Here is a 22,635-nt window from a genome sequence, read left to right as displayed (position 1 = left end):
ACAGATTACGCAGAAGGTGCTAAATCAAGAGCGTCATGAAAGCAGATGGAAGTTTTATTCATTTCTATGCCCCTGTCCCTAGTTTCTGGGTCACATTTGAAGGGTTGAGATGGAACTCAGTATAAAGCTAAATGTGAAAAGGTGGCAGGGTTTCAAGCATACTGGCATTTCAGTAGCTCCCTTTATTCATTCAACAAATATTTGGATGCTTACTATGTGCAGGGCATATTCTAAGAGGCATAGAGGGCAGTGGGTTTCAAACTTTAGTGAACTTCAGCATCGCTTGGAGGGCTTGGTAAAGCACAAAGTTCTGAATCATAGCTTCTTAATCAGGAGGTCTGGGTGGGCCCTGAGAATGTGCAATTCTAACAAGTTCGCAGGTAAAGCTGGTGCTGTTGGTCTGGGGACCACACTCTGGGAACCACTAGAATGAGGCACGGCAAGAGCCAAGTCCCTGACGTCACAAGACGCACAGTGTAGGGTGCTTATGCCATGGAGACCTACGGTGGAGATTTCGGTCGTCTGTGCAAGTCAGAAGGGGAGACGCGCAAGGGGCACAGAAGCCCCTTAAGCTGCTGTCTGTGCCTGCCACCCCCAGAGTCATCCACAAACTGTGAAGTCAGATGTGCCGCGCCCCTTCCCTCCTCGGGGCCGCCTGGAAAGGAGCGGGCGGGAGGAGGGAGCCCTGGCACATCACTCGGGCTTGGGCCGTGTGAGCCGCGGGCGCGCACTGTTAGGACCGGTGGGGTCGGGGAATCAGTCCCGGACAGGCCTCTGCGGGAGGAGAGCAGAGGAAGGTACCTTCCCGCTACGCGACCCCGTCTGCGCTGGCGCTCGGTAGGCGGTCGGGGTGGTGGCGACGGCGGCGCGGGGCGGGGCGCCGCGACCCCAGTCCTTCCCGGGGCAGAGCCGCTCGCGTCGCCTCCGCCCCCGCCCCCTCGTCGCCGTAGTCCCCGCCCGGCTGGCTCGGCCTCGCGGCGTGGGGGGACCCGGCGGCGCCGCAGACCCGGCCGGCCCGCGAGCCATGGCCCAGCCCGGCGAGGAGGCGCTGTCCGGGCCCGAGACCGCGGTGCAGATCCGCGTCGCCATCCAGGAGGCCGAGGACGTAGAGGAGCTGGAGGACGAGGAGGAGGAGGGGGCGGAGGCTCGGGGCTCGGGGGACCCCTCTCGGTACCTCAGCCCAGGCTGGGGCAGCGCCAGCGAGGAGGAGCCGAGCCGCGGGCACAGGTAAGCGCGGCGGCAGGGCCCTGGCCCGGGTGGGAGCCTCCGACCCCGAGTCCCGGCCGAACCCGAGTTGGGGGAGCACAACTCCGCGGGCACAGCGGGTCGTCACCACCCCCCACCGCCGGCCCGGGACGCTGCTCTGGGCCGTCCCACGGAGTCAGAACTGGCTTTTGGCGGTTGTTGGTGCCCGGGTCCGCAGCCTTTAACCCCACCAAGGCTCTCGGAACTGGCGGCGGGGATCTGAGAGGCCTGGACGTGGGCATGCTCTGGGACCCAGGGGGAAGTCCTTCCCGGACCATCCTCGCCATCTCCTCCCCAGAGGGAGACTCTCCTTCCCTGAGCTCACCCAAAGACCCTCCAAAAAGCCTAGCCCAGCCCAGCCTTCACTTCCGAAGCCGGCCCACCTCCCCATGAGAGTGGTCCCACCTAGCCTTCACTGCCGTCATTTCCCTGTCTGCTTATCAGTCCAAATGGGGTTGGGGGGCCGGCCAGGCACAGCTGACACTTGCTGCTGGGGGATCCGAGGAGGAGTGATTTCACCGTGTAGAGAGCTCATTTGCCCCATTTGGGATCAGTTCAGGGCTTGCTGCTTCATCCTTCCCTGCTGGGGGATTCCCATTTTCATGCCCCTTCTCCATCTGACTTCTAAGCTTGCATCGTCATCTTGCTGCCTTGGTGTTGGGTTCCTGGGTAATGGGTAGTCTAGCACAAGAAACCACCTGTCTAACCTCGCCTCTGGGCCCTGAGCTTTTTTATCAGCCAGAGAGAGACCTTACTCTTGTGTCCACTAACACCCAGGCCTTTCAGGACTGTGATTTTGTTCCTGCTGTTGAAAGGAGATGCAGTATGGAACATCCATAGAAATAAGAGTAGGGCAGTGACAGAACCTGCAAATAATAGGAAATCCCAAGAGGCACCTATTAAGAGTCCTCTTTGCACATGCTTTGAGCTGTCAGAGCTCTGCAGGATTATTCCCTGGCAGGCATATATTTACTTCATTGGTCGAACACTCAACTCAAGGGCATGCTGATCCTGGGGCCAGAGCCATTCCCCTTCACTGCCTGACCCTTCCCTAATGGAAGAGGTCTAGATTTAAGGGCCCAGAGTTTCAGGGCATTCAGATAGAGATATTCGAGCAGGAAAGTCCAGCCCAGTGGTTTAGTGCAGGAAAGCTGGGCCACAGCAGATGACATGAGAGATTAGTACATAATATCAGCACTTTACTGTAAAGTCTGATTCATTCATTCACTCAGCTGTGTGCTGAGTATTGAAAGTATAAAAATATTGAGTCACTGACATCTCACAATCTTGAGAAGGCAGCTGCTTAATCAAATCATTTCAGAGGTCATGTAAAATAGTCCAGAGTGGCTTATTCTGCTGAATTTATTTGCCTGTAACTGTGGCAAAGAGCTGTCCCCTATCCCGGGGACTACATTTTGAGATTGTACCATTAGCAGGGATTAAAGCCCTACTTATTTCTTGGGAACCCCTATGGAGATCTAGAAGAACACGATCCTTTCTTCGGGGGTGGGGTGGTTCTTACCCCAGAGCCACCCTTCTCTCCCAGCTCCAGGGGCTGGAGTCTCATGGAGCATTCAGTCTGAAGCCTTTCCTGCTGCCCACTGGCATAGAGTTGACCCCAGAAGAATCCCTGGGGTTCTTCAGGGTGGTGGAGCTGACAGAGCCCAGCGGGCAAACATCCAGAGCACAAGGAGAGTGCAGCCAAGAACAAGAATCACGCCGTCCCCTGCTTGAGCCAGCCTGGCACAGCAGCGGCCACCACCCTGTGTGGGACACTTCTGGGCTCCCAGAGCCTACAGGAGAAAGCCCAGGTTCCTAAACCCGCTGGCTGAGATGGGTATCCACCCACATCGTCCCTCAGCCCATTGCTTCCTTCCCTGCCTGTTTTAACAGTTCGTGCTCCCCCAGTGCTGACCCCCACTAGGTCCCTGAACACAGGGTGCTGTTTTGCGTCCACATGTCTTTGTGCTCCCACCTCAGATCCCTCTGATTAATTTCTAGTCGCCTTAAAACTTCGCTCTGTCTTCCCCACCATCCTCAGTCCCTACCCCAAAGCCAAGTTTGTATTCTCTTCTTCCTGCTGCTGTAGTACTCTGTACACACCACAATTGTAATTCTATAGTTTTGTCTCCCTCATAAGAATATGAGCTCCATGACTTCAGGGACTGCGCTTACCTTGTTTTCATTGCATCCTCAGTGCCCAGCACAGCATCTGCCACGTAGTGGGTGTTCTATAAATGTTTGTTGAATGAATGTGTGTCTCTATCATAGCACTCACTCCATCAAGTTGAAATATTTGTGTGTTTCTCCTCTTCTAGACAGTGAGATCTTTGAAGGCAGAGACCTTGTCTTAATCTTCTCCATATCTCCAATACCTAGCCCAATCTCTCTAGTCTTACCCCCATCTTGCTCACTAAAAAGATGTCTTTTCTTTTATTCTCACCTTTTTAACATAAAAAATTCCAGACATAAAATGTGAAAGAGTAGTAACCTGAGCATTTGTATACCTGCCATCTAGACTAAACAGTTGTTAGTATTTTGCCATATTTGTTTGATGGATATATAATGTGTGTGGTTTCCCCTGAACTATTTGAAAGTATGTTGTACGCAAGACTTATACCCTAAGTACTTCATTTTGTAGCTCTTAATAATGACATTCTCCTATAAAAGCATAATACTACTACTGCAACTAAGAAAATTAACAATAATTCCCTAATATAATCCCTAAAATAATCTAATAATCAAGTTCCACATTCATGTTTCCCCCAATTGTCCCACATTGTATTTTACAGCTGTTTCTTTTTCACCTCAAACCAGAACCCCAGATCGAGACAGTTGTCTATTATATCTCTTTAGAATCTTTTAATCTAGAGCATCCCCACTTTTTTTTTTTTAATGCTTTCCTATTTTAGATAAGAGCCCAGATGTCTTGTTGAATGTTTCACAGTTTGAACTGGTCTGGTTATGTTCTCATCGTCTAGCGTAACTTGCTCCTTTGTACCATGTGTTTCCCATAAACTCAAGTTAGCGCAGAAGGCTTGATTAGATTCAGTTAAACATTTTGGCAAGAACACTCTTTGGGCACTGCCATAAACTTATTGCATCACCTCAGGCAGCATCCACCATTAGTGATGCTAAATTTGACTTCTTGGTTTAGGTGATCCCTCCATTGTGATTAACAAGTAACATCTGGTCTTCTTGTGAATATTCTTTCACCAACGACCTTTCACCTAATGGTGTTAGCATCCACTGATGATCTTTGCTTGAGTCAGTTCATCGGGGATTACATATTGGTGATTTTCTCATATTATCATTCTTTGTACATTTATTAGCTGACATTCGTATGTAAAATAGAGCTTTCCCTGATCATCTGGGATTGAACAAGAGTCCCTCGTAAAGAGGCAAACAGAAATGAGCACTTCCTTGCCTTTTCCCCCTCAGTTTATTTTTTTCCCCTCAGTTTATTTTTATTTTTATTTTCTTCCAGTTTTATTGAGATATAATTGACTACAGCACTATATAAGTGTAAGTTGTACAAGATAATGATAATCGTGAAACGATTATCGCAATAAGTTTAGTGACCATCCATCATCTCATACAGACACAAAATTAAAGAAATAGAAAACAAATTTTTTTCCTTGTGATGAGAACTCTAAGGCTTTACTCTCTTAACATCTTTCATATAACATACAGCAGTATTAATTATATGTATCATGTTGCACATTATTTCCCTAGTACTTATTTATCTTATAACTGGAAGTTTGTACCTTTTGACCACCTTCATCCAATTCACCCTCCTCTCCCCCATCCTCCGCCTCTGGTAACCACAAATCTGATTTCTTTTTCTGACTTTGTTTGTTTGTTTTTGAAGTATAATTAACCTCCAACACTATGTTAGTTCCTGTTACACAACATAGTGATTCGATACTTCTATGCACTTCAAGATGATCACCATGATAAGTCCAGTTACCATCTCTCACCATACAAAGATATTACTTAATTATTGACTCTATTCCCCACACTGGACATTTCATACCCGTGACTCATTTATTTTGCAGCTGGAAGTTTGTGCCTCTTAATCTCCCTCACCCATTTGTCTCCTCCCTCTACTTCCCTGCAACCACCAGTTTGTTCTCTGTTTCTGTTTTATTATGTTTGTTCATTTGTTTTTTAGATTCCACATATAAGTGAAATCATACAGTATATGTCATTCTCTGTCTGACTTATTTCATTTAGCATAATACCTTCTAGGTCCATTCATGTTGTCGCAAATGAGAAGATTTCATTCTTTTTTATGGCTGAGTAATATTCCATTGTGTATATATATGTGTGTGTGTGTGTGTGTGTGTATATATATATATATATATATATATATATGTACATACACACACACACACACCACAGCTTCTTTATCCATTCATCCATCTGTTTATGGATACTTAGGTTGCTTCCGTATCTTGGCTGTTGTAAATTATGCTGTGGTGAACATAGGGGTGGATATATCTTTTCTAATTAATATTTTCATTTTCTTCGAATAAATACCCAGGAGAGAATTGCTCGATCATATGGTAGTTCTATTTTTAATTTTTAAGGAATCTCCATACTGTTTTCCATAGTGGCTGCACCAACTTACATTCCCATCAGTGGTGCACGAGGGTTCCCTTTACTCCACATCTTTGCCAACACTTGTTATGTGTTGTCTTTTTGACAATAGCCCTAATGACAGCTGTTAGGTAATATCTTACTGTGGTTTTGATTTGCATTTCCCTGATGATTAGTGATGTTGAGCCTCTTTTCACGTGCCTGTTGGCCATCTGGATGTCTTCTTTGCTTTCTGATACTAGATATTCTAGGCTTAATTTGTGCTTTTGTCATGGAATCCCTCCATTCCCACAGGAATCCCTGGTTTTTCAAATGCTAGGTGGAAGGTATTTAGAAACCAAGACCTGGAATTAAAAGTGCTAATTTCTGCTGGGGCATCATTTCTTTCAGGCCCTTTCAATAGACAGAGCTAAGAAATATATTTTTAAAAAAATAAGTTTATGTTGATAATTCCAATTCAAATTTAACATTTCAGGGGTTTTGCCTTATTTCTTTTATTTTTATACTGAAAATCTTGATTACTAATAACATTAACACATTTACTTATTTGCTTTGTCTTACAGTGTGTAAAAATGATTTAAAACTATAATACTAAATATTAGTATGAATGATAAAACCACTGAGCACATCTGCTCTTCATTTAACAAACAAAAACATCTAGGTTTCTTTCTCTTCGTGATTTTACAGGGCCATTGCACAAGGCTATCTTTTCCCTGTTCTGGATGATGATAACGAAAGCTTTCATTTATTAATGCCATTTATGTGCCATATGTGGAACTAAGTACCTTGTGTACATTATCTCTGCTCCACACCACAAACCATTATGTAGACCTGGAGAGACATCCACTAGTTGTACTTTTCCTAGGCCCTAGGAAATATGCCAGAACAGCATGGCAGAAGACAGGATTAGAGAGGAAGGTCATGATCTCTGTAATAAATATGTAGGAAGCCGTGGACCAACCAAACATAGCATATGGCCTCTGCTAGTAGCATCCAAAATGTAGTTGTTCCCGTGATACCTTTTGCAAAGTTGGTGCATACCTATATATGTTTTCAACCTGTCCTCTTGAACCTCTATTTTTTGAATCTTCCCTCATGTTTTTATATTGCATTATCAATTTGGTTGCCTTTTTGAACCTTTTCAGATTCATTATCTTTTTCTAGAGACGAGTCAAAAGGAACTTCACACAATGGTACTGGACCCTAGTGTTTTTCATAAATGTTATTTTCTCCTTTGTGTTCACTATCCTCCATGTTGCTGTCCATCATTTTCCTGGCCTTGGTGACCCAACCAACATATATTAGACCATCGGCAAGGATAGATGATGAGTCCAAAAATTTTTTCTGTACTGAAAGTCTTAATGAGGAGCTCAGTACTCCACCATTTTAGTTTGGGTATTTTCCTTCGTAAGGTATCATCTGATTAACCATTCAATTAACAGCCAAAGTAGCTTGAAATTTTATGAGAAAAGCAGCCTTGGAGATCTTATCCTGCCCTTATTTCTCCAAATCATTTACAAATATGATAGATATTTCAACACTGGTCTGTGGAGCCCAATTAGCTGTTTCGAAATGTACCCCTTATTTCTATGCTTTGTTTCCATTTCTAGCAAGTTTACAGTCATAACAAAAGAACTCATCATCACTCCCAGTTTATAATGCTTTATTTAAAGCAAAACAGTAATGCAAATGTAAAACTTTTTCACAGTCCTCTTGAAAGGCCACTAGCAACATATTCACCAGGAACCATACTTTCTCCCTAAAAGAATTCTGATAGGTGTGATTTGCCCGTACAGAAACAGTTCACTTTACCTTGGTGATGCTTTTTAAATTCCTACTATGTGCAAGGCTCTGGGTAGAATGAAAGAAACCAATATGAATCCTACCCTCCCAGAACTTAGAGTTCAGGGCACTAATAAGATATGCACACAAGTAGCTCTGATACAAATAGAGGCAAGTATTAGGAGAAGTTGAAATGATTTCCTTCCTGGGAGAGTTACGTTTGAGATGGGCCTTGATGTGTGACTAGGATTCGGACCAGAGAGAGAGGGGCAAGGCATTCAAGGAGATGGGAACAATATGCACAAAGGCATAGAGTCCAGAAACCTTGTGATACGGGGAACTATAAGTCTTTTATTTGCTTGGAGCAAAGGATCTGCAAGGAAATAGAAATGCATTTGGAAGCTGGTTACAGCCAGATTCTAAGTGAATCTGAATAAAGAGCTAAGGATTTTGGATTTTATTTAACAGGAAATAGAAAACATTATTAGTATCAAAGCAGAGCAGTGGCATTTTATAGCTGTTCTTGAAAACGTGTAATAAGGCACAGAACGGAAGAGACTGTAGCCCAAAATACAACAGGAAGTGACAGGAGGTGGGAAGAAAGAACCCTAGAAAGGCTGTGGTTGGGAAGTATGCAAAGGAGGCAAGAGTGAAAAGGGATGCTAATATCTGAGAGGTAATTTAAATTCTTCCTTTAGAACAATTGCCCAGCCTCTCTACCTGCCAATGAAAGGTAGTAGACAATATACCCTTTACTTCCCAGGGGAAAAAAGAAACAAGATTATTTCCTAAAGGAATTGAGTGAACTAAGTGGTGATCTAGGGCTGCTAAGGTAGAGCTGGTACCTGATATAGGGCTCCTACTTAATGGTTCCCTTCCAGTTCACTCTGAAGTGAAGCCTGCCAATTGGCATGCCCCACCCATGTATATAGAGCCACCTAAGGAAGAAAAACAATAGGAGTGTACATATTCCTAGGGAGCCCTCACAAACCACCAAGAAAAAGCAACCCAGACTTCATTCTTCAGAATGAATAACTATGGAGCCATAGTTCCCTACTCCTTATGTGTGGGCTTCCTTCCAAGGTGTACTGTATGGAAAGGGGGAAAAAGGAGTCACTTTACAGTGGAGTCGTGTGACAAACACTACCTTAGTCAGGTGATCAGGGTCAACATCCACAATTATCAGTCATTGGATAGTATGTGCCCTTTATATGATGTGATGAGAATGGAAATTTACATCAGTGGTCCTCTTCCCAAAAACTCATATCCCCGGTCTAATCATGAAAAAAATATCAGACAAATCCCAATTGAAGGACATTCTACAATATACCTGACCAGTACTCCTCAACATTGTCAAGGTCATCAAAAACAAGGAAAGTCTGAGAAAGTGTCATAGCCAAGAGAAAAGAGGAGCCTAAAGAGACACAATGAATAAATGTAACGTGGGATGGGATCCTGAAACATAAAAAGGCTATCAGGTAAAAACTAAGGAAATTTGAATAAAATATGGACTTTAGCTAATAATACTGTATTAATACTAGTTCATTAAGTGTCCCATACTAATGCAAGCTATTAATAATAGAAGAATTCTGGTGTGGGATATATGGGAACTCTATGCTATTTTCACAATTTTTCTGTCAATCTAAAACTATTATAAAATAAGTTTATTTTAAAAATATTTTTAAAAAGAAAAAGATGACTTGTTTACCAGCCACGTGAAGAAAATCAGTGACATGAAAATTAAATGGAAAAACTGACCCCAGAGGATACAGAGGCAACACTGTTGGAAACAGAAGAGACTGTTAAAAATTATATATACTCCAGTTAGTACCCTGAGAGAATTTAAGATAGTGTATCCACAAAATAAGAACAGGATGCTCTTAAAAAGGAACAATCTGAAGACATAAAAGAATTTTTAAAGAGTAAATAATTACTGAAATTTTAAAAATTCACTGGAAAAGGTTGGAAGATAATGTCAAGGAAATCTCTTAGCATATAAATCAAAGACAAAGGCACAGACAGACAATGTGATAGAAAATAATAGGCACAGCGGATCAGTCCAAGTGGTCAGTCAGCTGACAGTATTTTAAGAAAAGAACTGTAATCTTAGCAGATGCCTTCTCCCTGCAGTGACCAATGTTTATATAGTAATAATAATGACCTACAACTGATTGACTTTCAGAGTTTAGTATCTATCTATAGACAAAGCATGAAATAGTAGTTCCAGAATAGACTGTAAATATTATGAACCATGACAAAATGAAATAAAGGCACATCTGATAAAATTTGGGAAGTTGGAAATGTAAGGAGAGATGAAGGAAAAGGAGGGGTAATAATATGCACATCATATGTTGTGAGGAATAGGGAAATATTTTTTAATGTTGGTGGAATAAGAAACAGAATTTTAAGTATATTATTTAAAAACACATAGAGAAGGCTAATAGAAAAACCAAAAATAATATAAAAATATAAAAGTTGAAAGAAGAGGCTTTTCAGTGACCCCAAATCCTTCTTTTGTATAATAGGACATCAACAAAGAATTTCAGAAATTGGCAAGTGATGCATAGAGCTATGAACTTATTTTATAGACCTATAAGGCAACTCTCATAGGAATTAAATGGTTGAATAGAGGTTGCATCTAGGAAAGAGGAGTGGAGAGGGGGATTGTTGCTCTCTTTATAAGTTTTCTACTATTTTATTTCAGTTGGTTCTATGTATATGTATTACTTTAATTTTTAAGAATTATTTTTTGATGAGCTATTAATAGGGTCCGAGGGAGAAGTAACGAGAACAGTTGGAATGGAAAAGAGAGAACAGATGGGAGACACTGCAGAATAAAATCAGCACTTGATAACTGACTCAATGTGGGGGCAAAGAGAAGGCTGAAAAATGCATCTTAGGCTTTGAGTCTAAGCACATAGAAGAGAGTATAGGGAAAGTCATTTGTGGGACATTATGGGAGGGAAGGTAATGTGGTTATTATAGGATAGTTGTAATTGGCAAAAAGTTGTCAATGTTCATATATAAAGAATATAAACTTCTTTAATGTTTGTGAAGGTTACATGGTCTTTTGTGTTCAAAGGCTGTTACAAGAACCAGGAAACAGTGCAGCAGGCTCCCATATGTAAAACAGGCTTTCCTGATCTTCCAAGATTCCCCTTGGGAGATGCACAGTTGCTGCTGACAGCACCCATGCAGAGGCAGGGATCCTCTGGGTGCAAGAAGCTCACCTCTGCACTCACACAGAGGTTTTCTATTACCTCCCAGTACTACCCACCTGTTCTGGAATTTCTGGTTATTTGCTCACCAGGTGCAAATACTGACACAGAGTCACCTCCCAACACATTATGGATTATTTACTGAGCGATTGTGTGGAAAGAAGATGAGCTTCCCAGGTAGAATGTCTCTTGGTAAACAGGCCCAGGCTTTGGTCCTACCTGAGGCTGAGTTCTGCAGAAGGTGACAGCTTGATTCTGGACATATTGATACTGAAGCAGTATCAGGCTATCCACGTGGAAACGTCCAGCAGGCAGTTAGGAACTGAGGACTGGACTCAGGAGTGAGAGCAGGATGGAGGGGTAGGAGGAGAGGCAGACTTGAATCAGATGAGCCAACCAGTGGCTGAAGTGTAGAGGTTGCCAGGGGATAAAGAACCAAGGAAAGATCCTTGGCAAATACCTACATTTCAAAGTGGGAGGAGGAAGAAGATCCTGAAAGGGCAGTCAGATGGGAAGAAAACCCAGAAAAGAACAACTCATATAAGCCCAGGGGGAGAATATCAAGAAGAAGGTGATCAACTGTGTCCCATCCTGCAGCCGGGGGCAAGAAAGCAAGATGGAGAAAAGGCGCCCAGATACAGCAAACGAATTCTTTGGTGGATGTCCAGACACACAGAACAAGTCTGAGGAAGGTCTGGGCAAGTCTGATTGGATGAACTTGATTTTCTTAATCAAGTCTGAGGTAGAATCATCTGCAGGGAGTAAAGTCTTCCCGTGGCTGACCTTGGGAAGAATGGGAGGATCTAGAATAGGCACTAGAGAAAGTGAGAAGTTGCATCATCTTCCTTCCATTATGTTTTATTTGTGTGTAAGTTTACTTTTAGTGATGGCATCAACTGCTCTGGTTTGGAAGTAGGACTTACTGGTCTGTGGGTCCCTTTAATGGTCTGGTCACCTGTGATATACTAGCCATTTGTAGTAAGTTGGGCCATTTTGCTTATACCTCTGAGTCCACCCAAAACTCTTCACTGGTCGTTATCACACACCTCACCCCATCCCCTGCTATTTATTGTCATCCTTGTCAGCTGGGCCCAGAATTTCCTATGCATTCTTAGTTATTTTATCTGGTATATTCAACCTATCCATTTTAACTACTATCTAGGGTGTACACTTTCTGTAATAAAGTGAAAATTTGTGCTTTCCATCTGGCATTTTCTTTTTCATTTCATTGATTTTCCCACTGACACTTTTCCTTTGGCGTGTTTTGAGCACCTCTTTTCTCAGTGTAGTGTTACTGTCCTAGTATTTGGCTGTAAGTAGTAGAAAACCCAACTAACAGTGAATTAAACAAATAGGATTTTATCTTTCTCATGTAATAATCATAATTCTGCAAGTATGTAGTTATAGTAGTTGGTTCAGCAACTCAGTAATATCAGAACCAATAATGTCAATAAATTAGGCCAAGCTGATTCTCCTGACCTTTTCCTTATGGTAGTAAAATAGCTGCTACAGCTCCAACCATTACATCCACACTCAAAACAGATAAAAGGGGAAGGGGCAAGGCCAAGGCCAAGAGATTTTCACTTGTATGTTATTGGCCATAACATGACAAATGGCTACCACCTGTAAGAGAGACTGGGAAAGTGAGCATTTCGTTTTTATAACCTCCATAGTAAAGGAGGGCAAGTGAGAAAGAGTTTGCTATTAGATGCTGGGTGAGTCAGACTGGTGTCTGCCACAGCTACCCTTTAGGGACTTCTAAAATATTCAGCTTATCTACTGTTTAAGTTGCACTTGACCTGTTATATCTAGTGGGCTGCCTTAACATATTCCCTTAGTTTATCATCCCATTTTTAAAAAGCCTTTTTAAGAAACATACTTTTAAAGTTAGTCTCTTAGACTGTTTTTTTCCTTTAGTACATACACTTTTGTCTTGTGACATCAGTAAGGTATGTTAAAAACCATTTCCAGACTCTCTACAGGCAAATAACTAAAACTCTTCATTTTTAAAATCTACAAGTGCCTGTATTTTATGCTAAATATAATTTCTGAATTTGAAAAATTGTGAGATAGATTTAGTTTTTTTTTCTCCTGCCAGAATATTCGATTTTTTTCCTCATTTTAACTCTTATACAATTGCTTTTTTTTTAAGGTTGTGAGCCAGTGAACATTTTGCTGGAGTTGAAGAACGTAAATGTATGTGCCTTTTCCGGCTTTAAACTGTCACATTCATAGGTTCTTTTACTTTATGAGCCCTTTTTTTTAAATTGGTTATTTAAATGAACTCTCTGAGCCCTTTTGGGAGCCTGGCAAGTTCTCCCAACAGAGTGGAAGTACCTTGGATGCTTTAGGAAGACTAGGATGCTTTAGGGGGATTAGGTTTGTGCATCTGTCCCAAGAGATGCTCTTTCTGCTTGGAACATGTTGATGGAGGCTCTGGGTCTGATAGTCAATGTTATTAGACATCAAACTGCCACAAAGGAAAGTAGTTCTTTTTCTTTTCTCTGGAAGTAATTTTTAACCAATACTTTTTATTGAATAATAAATATAGTATTTATATAATACATAATCTGGTAATTAAATATACAAAAGGGAACTCACCTTTGATAACTTCTAATAATGGTGTCAACTATGATGTGGATAATCACAAATTCCTTAAATATTTATGGTTTTGAAGATATTTCTAATCTCTTCATGAAAGATTGGCCTTCCTAAAGAAGCTTTGCCCAGGATTTCTTTGCCTTGTTCTCATGTCCTAGTATTCTCGGAGAGAGGGAGAGGAAGTATGTCCAGGTGGAGCTGCTGGGGGGCAGGGGGGTTCATTTAGAAGGGCCCCAGTGAATGAGACTGTTTCCAGATTTCCGGCAGTGTCCCAACAAAATGTGGAAGGTGTCATGTGTGCTGACTTCGGAGACAGAAAACTTGAGTTTGAAACCTATATCTGCCCCTTATGACTGAACAAATGAGTGTGTCTATCACTTACTGAGCCCTGAGGGTATGTCAGGTACTCTTCTAGATATTTCCATGAATTAATTAATCTTCACACAAGTCTATCAAGAAAGTGACTATCATGAGTCCCAATTGATAGCTAATGGAACTGAAGTATGGCAGTGAAGTTCCTTGCCTAAGGTGACTCAGCTAATAAATGGTGGTGTCAGGATTCAAACCCAGGCAGCCTAACTCTAGAACCAGGACTCTTAGTTACTCTGCTAAACTATCTTCTACAAATCGGGATTTGTGGGGAGGGGAGAATAGGAGTATGTGTGAAAAGCATCTTGTCAATGGCAGAGCAACATAAATGTTAATAGAGGGTGTTGTTTTTCTTTTTTAATGATCTTCTGTTCTTGTTAAAAATGAAAGCTTGACCCACTGACAGATGAATGGATAAAGAAGAAGTGATACATATATACGATGGAATATTACTCAGCCATAAAAAGGAACGAAATTGGGTCATTTGTAGAGACGCGGATAGATCTAGAGACTGCCATACAGAGTGAAGTAAGTCAGAAAGAGAAAAACAAATATCGTATATTAACACATATATGTGGAGCCTAGAAAAATGGTACAGATGAACCAGTTTGCAGGGCAGAAATAGAGACACAGATGAAGAGAGCAAACGTATGGACACCAAGGGGGGAAAACGGCGGGGGGGGCCGGGGGGGATGAATTGGGAGATTGGGATTGACATGTATACACTGATGTGTATAAAATAGATGACTAATAAGAACCTGCTGTATAAAAAAATAAATACAATTAAATTTTAAAAAAATGAAAGCTTGATTTCTTAGCTAGTTGGGGGCAAAAATCTCTCCCCTTGTGGCCATGTGATTCTCACTTCTGAGGAGCCCAGTTCAGATGTGACCCATTACAGTTTCCTAGGGCTGCTGTAACAAAGTGCCATAAACTGGGTGGCTTAGAACAGCAGAAATTTATTGCTTCACGGTCCTGGAGGCTGGAAGTCCAAGATCAGGATGTCAGCAGGGGCTTGCTCCCTCTTGAGGTGCTAGGGAAGGGTCTGTTCCAGGCCTGTCCCCTAACTTCTGATGGTTTGCCGGCTGGCAATCTTAGACATTCCTTGACCTCTGCCACATCACCCCGACCTCTGCCTTCATCTTCACGTGATGTTCTCCCTGTGTGCGCGTGGATTAGGGCCCACCCTACTCTGGGGTGACTTCATCTTTAACTAATGACATTTGCAAGACCTTTTTTCCGAATACCATCACACTCTGACATATGGGGGGGCGGGACTTAAACATACGAAACTTGGGGGCTACGGTTCAACCCCTAACACCTCGTGTCCCCTTCTGGTCTCAGTGGCACCACGACAAGTGGGGGCGAGAACGAGCATGAGGACCTGGAGCAGGAGTGGCAGCCCCCGGACGAGGAGTTAATCAAGAAACTGGTGGATCAGATCGAATTCTACTTTTCTGATGAAAACCTGGAGAAGGACGCCTTCCTGCTGAAGCATGTGAGGAGGAACAAGCTGGGGTATGTGAGTGTCAAGCTACTCACATCCTTCAAAAAGGTGAGGCTTCGTTCTCAGAAGCCGCTTTGAGGGTTTCAGAGGCGCTTTGGGTTGTGGTTCTCAATATTTTTTACCCCCTTGAAACCTGATGACTAACAACTTTTTATTTCCTCCAAGCCCTGAAAAAGGGGGAAATGATCAAGAGAAGGGATTTAGGATCATTTTTAAGAATATCCTCCCACTCTATTAAAAGGGTCCTGGGTGTTGGGACAAGTCTCAGCTGGTGGCAGTTATGAAATGACATTACTTGCTCTTAGCAAAGTTCAGGCACTCTTGCCGGGCAAGTGAGTGGCCAGGAGGATGCTGTGCCAGGACAGGGTGCTCAGTGACCTGGAGAGACACCGACCAGGCCTAGCCTAGAATTATCTGAAATCTAAGCTTTTCATTTGCCGAGTTGAATAAATAAGAGGAGGAAGGAGCTCTGGGAGATGAGCCTCCTCCAAGACACCAGCCGCCTTTGCTGTGTAATGCCAACATCCTCATCTATAGGATGGAGATGTAGGATATCTATTGCATGTCTCTGCTGTATAGATCCAGCAACTGGGTTGTGAATTCCCTGCTTCTTGAAGAGTTAACAGGCCGGTTGGAGTAAGAACTCTGTGTCTCCCTTGGGGAAAGTGTATTTACTAGTATGGAAAAGCCCACGTGGCCTGTTGCATAACGGGATGTGTAACGAGTGGGTCCCAGCCAAGTTGCCTCTGTGCTTTGTCAGAGAGCGCTGGAGGAGAGCTTTCCTCCCGGAGCTCTCCTCTGCCTCGCCCGCTGGAATACTCTGCCCTCTTCTCTTGATTTCTTTCCTTTATTCGTTCAGCAAACATATTTGCTCTGTATGCTGAGTGCTGTGTTAGGCACAGGATATACAAAATGAACATGGCATTCCCCCCTGCCCTGGCCAAGTCCAATAAGGGACACAGACCAGTGAAGGATCACAATATGACCATCAACAGTACTGCAATAGAAAGAACAGAGTACTGTTTAGAGCTAATTGATCAGAGCAACTAACCCTGCCTGGAGAATTGAGAAGTCTTCCCAGAAGCAGTGACATTGAAATAGGATCTTGAAGGATGAGTAGGAGTTTTCAAGGTACAGGAGAAGGGAGAGGGCATTTCGTGTTGTAGAGGAAAAACCTACTCTTCTTCCTCACAATACTTCTGCCACCAGATGTGCGGGAGGTTTTTGCCCATACCAAGCAATTCTGCGACACCCAGCTGGGTGTCCTACAGTTTAACCCAATTCTGACCCTGTCTACCTGCGGATAGCATCAGGTCCCTACAGGTTAAGGGTTCTGCACCACACTTCAGATGCCAATCACAAGTAGTACGTCCCCAGGGATCCACAGCTTCTGTCTGACTTGGCTACAAATCAGAGGTTCCCATGACCTCCGCCCCCTTGGATTCGATTATTTGCCACAGCTGTTCACAGAACTCAGGAAAAGACTTAATTAGATTTACCAGTTGATTAAAGGATATGATAAAGGATACAGAGGAACCACCCGATGCAGAGATGCATAGGGCAAGGTCTGGGAGGGTCCCAAGTGCGGGAGCTTCTGTCCCCATGAGGTTGGGGTGTGACACCTTCCTTAGGCTGTGTTCACCAACCTAGAAGCTCTTCGAACCCTGTACTTTAGGGATTTTTATGGCGTCTTTGTCATATAGAATGATCAATTATTATAATAATAATTATTATATTATAATAATAATATGGATATTATTATATCCATTTCCTGCCCCTCTCCCCTTTCTGGAGAATGTCAGGGCTAAAGGTTCCAAGCTTCACATCATGGCTGGTCCCATCCAGGGGCCCAGCCAGAGTCGCCTCATTAGAGCAAAAGATGCTCCTTGTGCTCTTATCGCTCAGGAACTTACCGAGGTTTCAGGAACTCAGTGCCAGTAACAGGGATGAAGACCAAATATATATATTTCTTCGTATAAATCACAGTATCACACATGTCCAGAGAACAGTGAGCAAGCCCTCACATGAAAGTGCTGGTGGGGGAACCCAAAATGGAGCAGCCAGTGGAATCATCCTGTACATTCCTTTATTCCTCCCCAGGGACCCTAAGAGTGAGCCTAATTTTCTTTCCTTTTTAAGTTGCCACTTACTGGATCTATTTAGGAGAGTTCTCTGTTGAAAACTGGCTGCAGAGTAGACACAGACTCCCCAACACCTCCAAAGTGACAGCAAAGACCCTTTTCATTCTAAAGCGTTTCCTGCTAATTATAATAGGAAACATATATGACCAGGGCCACCACAAAGTTTTGGAAAATCTTACCAAGTTCTAGTAATTGCACAAAGATGGCAGCTCTCTGGTTCCTCTTCCTAGGGGGTGCCTGGACACTCCTCCCCCAGGCTCACAGACCCAGGCCTGGGATGCTCAGACCTAACGGAGATTCCCAGTGGCCCTGACTCCTGGCTCTGGGCGGGGGGTACTGGGTCCCGCTTCTCTCTGGATTGGCCATGGCCTTCCAGCAGCTTCTCCGGCCCTCTGAGCAAGGCCACCCTGGCCTTCCCCCAGCACTCCTTGCCCAGTCTTCCCCTCCTCTCCTGAGTGCTCCCTCCCTGACTGGCAATGGAGAAGACCCTCTCCCCCCATGTTTCACCCCCACAGAGCCATTGTCCTGTGGTCATCTTCTTCACCCTTTCTGGATCCCTCATTGACCCTGTCCACCTGCAGTCCAACTGTTTGCCTGGACCTGCTTCTCTCTGCCCTTGGCTCATGCCACGGTAATAAGCCCATTGATTCTGTGTGTAGGTGACCTGTGATTCCCATACCCTAAGCCCCAGTCTGGGCTGTTTCACCCAGAGGCCACAGGCTAGAGTGGAGAGTGCCCTCTCTCCAGGAGCCTGCCGGTACTACTCAGAGCTCTGCCAGGGCTCCCCCCACCCGGCCCTGTTTGGGAGCCCTCCCTTCTGAGTTCCGGGAAGTTCCTGTTTGTGTCAGGGTGCCTCTGCAGAGCAGCTGCGCTGGCTCCGGGTGATCTCGCCATTCCTGGCTCAGGTTACCCACCCACCTGCACCATTTCTTCGGGATGACTCATTCTCCATGGCATTCCCTTCACCAGAAGTGGGCCTCTCGAAAATTACTGTTTTACAGTATAAATATAGCTTCCATGCGCTGCAACATTGATACGCACAATTTCCACCAAAGGAGGAGGAGAGAGGGACCATTTCATCATTCTCCTTGACACCCAAGTTGCATTTAATTCCAAGTTGAAACAGCCCACATCATCTTCAGGAGATATTGAAAGATCTTTTGGCACCTTCTGTGTCTTGAATGCAGAAATGTGGAAGCACCACTTCAGAGAAGGATTTGAATGTTAAAATCTCCAGATCCTGTCAAAATGGTAGCATGTAATATTTGAAATAATGATAGCACATAATATTTGTTGAGTACTCACTGTGAGCTGGACACTGTCCTAAGTTTTATATATGTAAAATGTGTGTCTGGGGGTAGATATGTATATATTTCTTTATTCATTTAATCCTCATGATAGTTCTATGAGGTAGACACTATTAATGTCTGCATTATACAGATGAGGAAGTTGAGGTACTGAGGGACTGAATAACTCTTCAGGTCTTACTGTCAGTTAGAGGTGGCCCCTGGATTTGTGTTTCCAACAGCCTTGTTCCAGAACCTGCGGGCTTAACCTTTAAACCTGCACAGAATAGAATATTTCCATACCTCGGAAAGATCTGTTGGACAGCACTGTTCTAAACCGTGCTGCCTTGTTTGTAACTGCAGAAAGTGTATTCGCTCACTCACTAGGTTTTTGAGTGCCTGCACACACCAGGTATAATTCTAGATACTGATGTTCCAGGGGTAAGGAAAGGAGGGAGGGAGATTATAGAGGACACCAGGAGGACACGGACAGTACGTACCGTTTCTGATTTGCTCTGTGTTCTTCAGGTGAAACACCTTACACGGGACTGGAGAACCACAGCACATGCCTTGAAGTACTCAGTGACCCTCGAGTTGAATGAGGACCACCGGAAGGTGAGGAGGACCACCCCTGTCCCACTCTTCCCCAACGAGAACCTCCCCAGCAAGATGCTCCTGGTCTATGACCTCTACCTGTCCCCCAAGCTGTGGGCCCTGGCCACCCCCCAGAAGAATGGAAGGGTGCAGGAGAAGGTGATGGAACACCTGCTCAAGCTCTTCGGGACCTTTGGAGTCATCTCGTCAGTGCGAATCCTCAAACCCGGGAGAGAGCTGCCCCCCGATATCCGAAGGATCAGCAGCCGGTACAGCCAGGTGGGGACCCAAGAGTGCGCCATTGTGGAGTTCGAGGAGGTGGAAGCGGCCATCAAAGCCCATGAGTTCATGATCACAGAATCTCAGGGCCGGGAGAGCATGAAAGCTGTCCTGATTGGTATGAAGCCACCCAAAAAGAAACCATCCAAAGAGAAGAACCAGGACGAAGAACCCACTTCGAGCATCCACCTGAACAAGTCCCTAAACAGGAGAGTTGAGGAGCTTCAATACGTGGGGGATGAGTCTTCCACCAACAGCTCCTCCGACCCCGAGAGCAATCCCACGTCCCCTATGGCTGGCCGGCGACCTGCAGTCACCAACAAGCTCAGCCCTTCTGGCCACCAGAATCTCTTTCTGAGCCCGAATGCCTCCCCGTGCTCAAGTCCTTGGAGCAGCCCCTTGGCTCAACGAAAAGGCGTTTCCAGAAAATCCCCACTGGCGGAAGAAGGTAGGCCGAACTCCAGCGCCAGTCCTGAGATCTTTCGCAAGTGCACGGATTATTCCTCGGACAGCAGCGTCACTCCCTCTGGCAGCCCCTGGGTTCGGAGGCGCCGCCAGGCTGAGGTGGGGACGCAGGAGAAGAGCCCCAGAGCGAGTCCCCTGCTCTCTCGGAAGATGCAGACTGCAGATGGGCTGCCTGTGGGGGTGCTGAGGTTGCCCAGAGGCCCTGACAACACCAGAGGATTCCACAGTGGACACGAGAGGAGCAGGGCCTGTGTATAAATACCTTCTATTTTTAATACCAGCTCCATTGAAAACCTCCTGTGTTTTCAAGGTTCTGACAAATAACCTGGCATGACATAGAGTGAAATTAAGTCCCTTTGAAAGATTTTGTATACGTGTAGACCTCTTAATTTATATGTTTGTAATATATATGAATTGCCTGGTATGCTCTGGTTTTAAGACCCTCTTCTAGTTCAGAGCACCCATTCCTCCCAGCATGACCATTATTTTGATGATGCCCAACGTGTGTGAATGGCTCTGCAGGGCTGTGGGACAGAGGCTGCCCAGAGAGGGCCTGGCAGTGGGTCTCTTCTTCGTGGCAGGGTTCTTCTCTCCAGTGACTGAGCCATCCTCAGTTGGCCATGCAAGGGCTTCTTGAAAGCCCAGAGGAGTTCTGTTCTACAACAGCAACTAGTTAAGCCAGTAGCATGGTGTTTTATACGACCAAATGTATGTTTCCTGTCAAATGAATAAATAATAAAACCCCTAACTGGGAGTGCTGGCTCTGAACCCATAGACTGTGCCTGACAAAATCTGTGTGCATCTCACAAGGCTGTGGGTGGTGTCATGAGGCACTGAGGAGCTTAACAGGGACACATTTCTTGAGTGTGCCCCAGGGCTCTCCTTGGGGCTCCCGGCAGCCTGAGAGGTCAGCAGAGTTTGTGCAGATGTTAGAGCACCACAGTCTTTCATCACAATGAATCGTACCAAACAAAGGCAGCTTAGTATAGACCAAGTTCTCTAGATGTGGTCCCCGGGCCAGCAGCATTGACACCATCTGGGAACTTGTTAGGAATGCAAATTCTCAGGCCCTACATCAGCTGACTGAGTCAAAAACTCTGGGAGAAGGGCCTGGAATCTGGATTTTAAGCAAGCCCTCCAGGTGATTCTGATGCACTCTAGAATCTGAGAGCCACTGGTATGGACAATGGTTGTGGGACTTGAGGTCAGACAGTTTGACTCCCATATCCCCAGCTTACTAGTTCTGTGACCTTAAGAGAGTTACCCGCCCCCCTTGGCCTCGTCGTATCCCTGTGAAGTGCTTTGCCTTGATGTCAGTGTCTGAGATGCAGCTGGCCCTGCATCAGTGTTAGCTCCTTTTCAGTGGAAGCTGCCTGGGCGGAGCAGAAAGGGTACTGGCCTAGATTCCAGGGTTGGCTTATCCACTTGAACCTTGGGGGATTTTAGGCAAGTCACGTTTAATGGGATTCGTTAATAACTATTGAACAGTGATTGGCTGCCAGGGACTATGCTAAGAGTTTTCCATGCATTATCTCGTTTAATCCTCCCAACCACCACACAAGAAAGGTTCCCATGTTATTTCTGTTTCACACTGGAAGAAACAGAAGCTTTGTGTGGGTAACTAAGTTGTCCAAGGTTTACGAGCTAGATGACTGGTGGAGCTTGAACCTAGCAGTCTGGCTCTGGATCCCACACTCTGAACACCAGATGGGTCTCAGAATGTGGAACCTCACCATCCACGTTCCAAAAAGAAGAAACCCCAAATGGCGCTAATATTTATTCAGCACCTTCTATGTGCTAGGCATTTGGCTAGACACATCCTCTCATTTATCCTCTTAGTGTCCCTGTGAGGTATTATTGTACCAGTTTTACTCATGAAGCTGCTGAGGTAGGATAATACCTCAGGCCATTGTGAAAACGGGAAAAGAGAGTTTTGTTTTGTTTTTTTTAAATTTATTTATTTATTTATTTTTGGCTGTGTTGGGTCTTCGTTTCTGTGCGAGGGCTTTCTCTAGTTGTGGCAAGCGGGGGCCACTCTTCATCGCGGTGCGTGGGCCTCTCACTATCACGGCCTCTCTTGTTGCGGAGCACAGACTCCAGACGCGCAGGCTCAGTAATTGTGGCTCACGGGCCCAGTTGCTCCGCGGCATGTCTGGTTCCCAGACCAGGGCTCGAACCCGTGTCCCCTGCATTAGCAGGCAGATTCTCAACCACTGCGCCACCAGGGAAGCCCGAGAGTGTATTTTTAATTATACAGCTCTGTACAAATTAGCAGGTGATTGTTATCTGGTTAGTAAGATAGTGTGTCCCTAAAGTCCCAGAAGAATTCCTATTAACTGGTAAAAGCCTCCAGGAATTACTCAGATTTGCTATTTCCACCACTACAACTGTAGGTGGCCCGAAGGCTTATATCTGGAGCCCAGGCCTTCTGACCCTGGGCAGTGCCACTCCAGGTCCTGCCCTGGGCCTCCCTCTCTTACCCTTAGTCCCACTCACCCCCTGCCTGGTCCCTCCCACAGCCACCTGCCAGTGGGACACCTGGGCTC

At 44.8% G+C, this 22,635-nt stretch overlaps 1 protein-coding gene across 1 annotated transcript; it reads left to right on the top strand.

Annotated features, from left to right (window-relative positions):
- The first annotated feature begins 732 nt into the window (after positions 1-732).
- On the top strand, positions 733-20,857 carry LARP6 (La ribonucleoprotein 6, translational regulator). The gene is made up of 3 exons (XM_068554801.1): positions 733-1,227; positions 15,162-15,372; positions 19,280-20,857. Exons 1-3 carry the CDS (start codon positions 1,025-1,027, stop codon positions 20,345-20,347), a joined length of 1,482 nt encoding a protein of 493 aa, XP_068410902.1. The 5' UTR covers positions 733-1,024; the 3' UTR covers positions 20,348-20,857.
- The last annotated feature ends 1,778 nt before the right edge of the window (positions 20,858-22,635 follow it).

Source organism: Eschrichtius robustus, chromosome 1 (genome assembly GCF_028021215.1).
Source record: "Eschrichtius robustus isolate mEscRob2 chromosome 1, mEscRob2.pri, whole genome shotgun sequence".
Classification (NCBI taxonomy): Eukaryota; Metazoa; Chordata; class Mammalia; order Artiodactyla; family Eschrichtiidae; genus Eschrichtius; species Eschrichtius robustus.
This window is presented reverse-complemented; position numbering and strand designations above follow the sequence as displayed.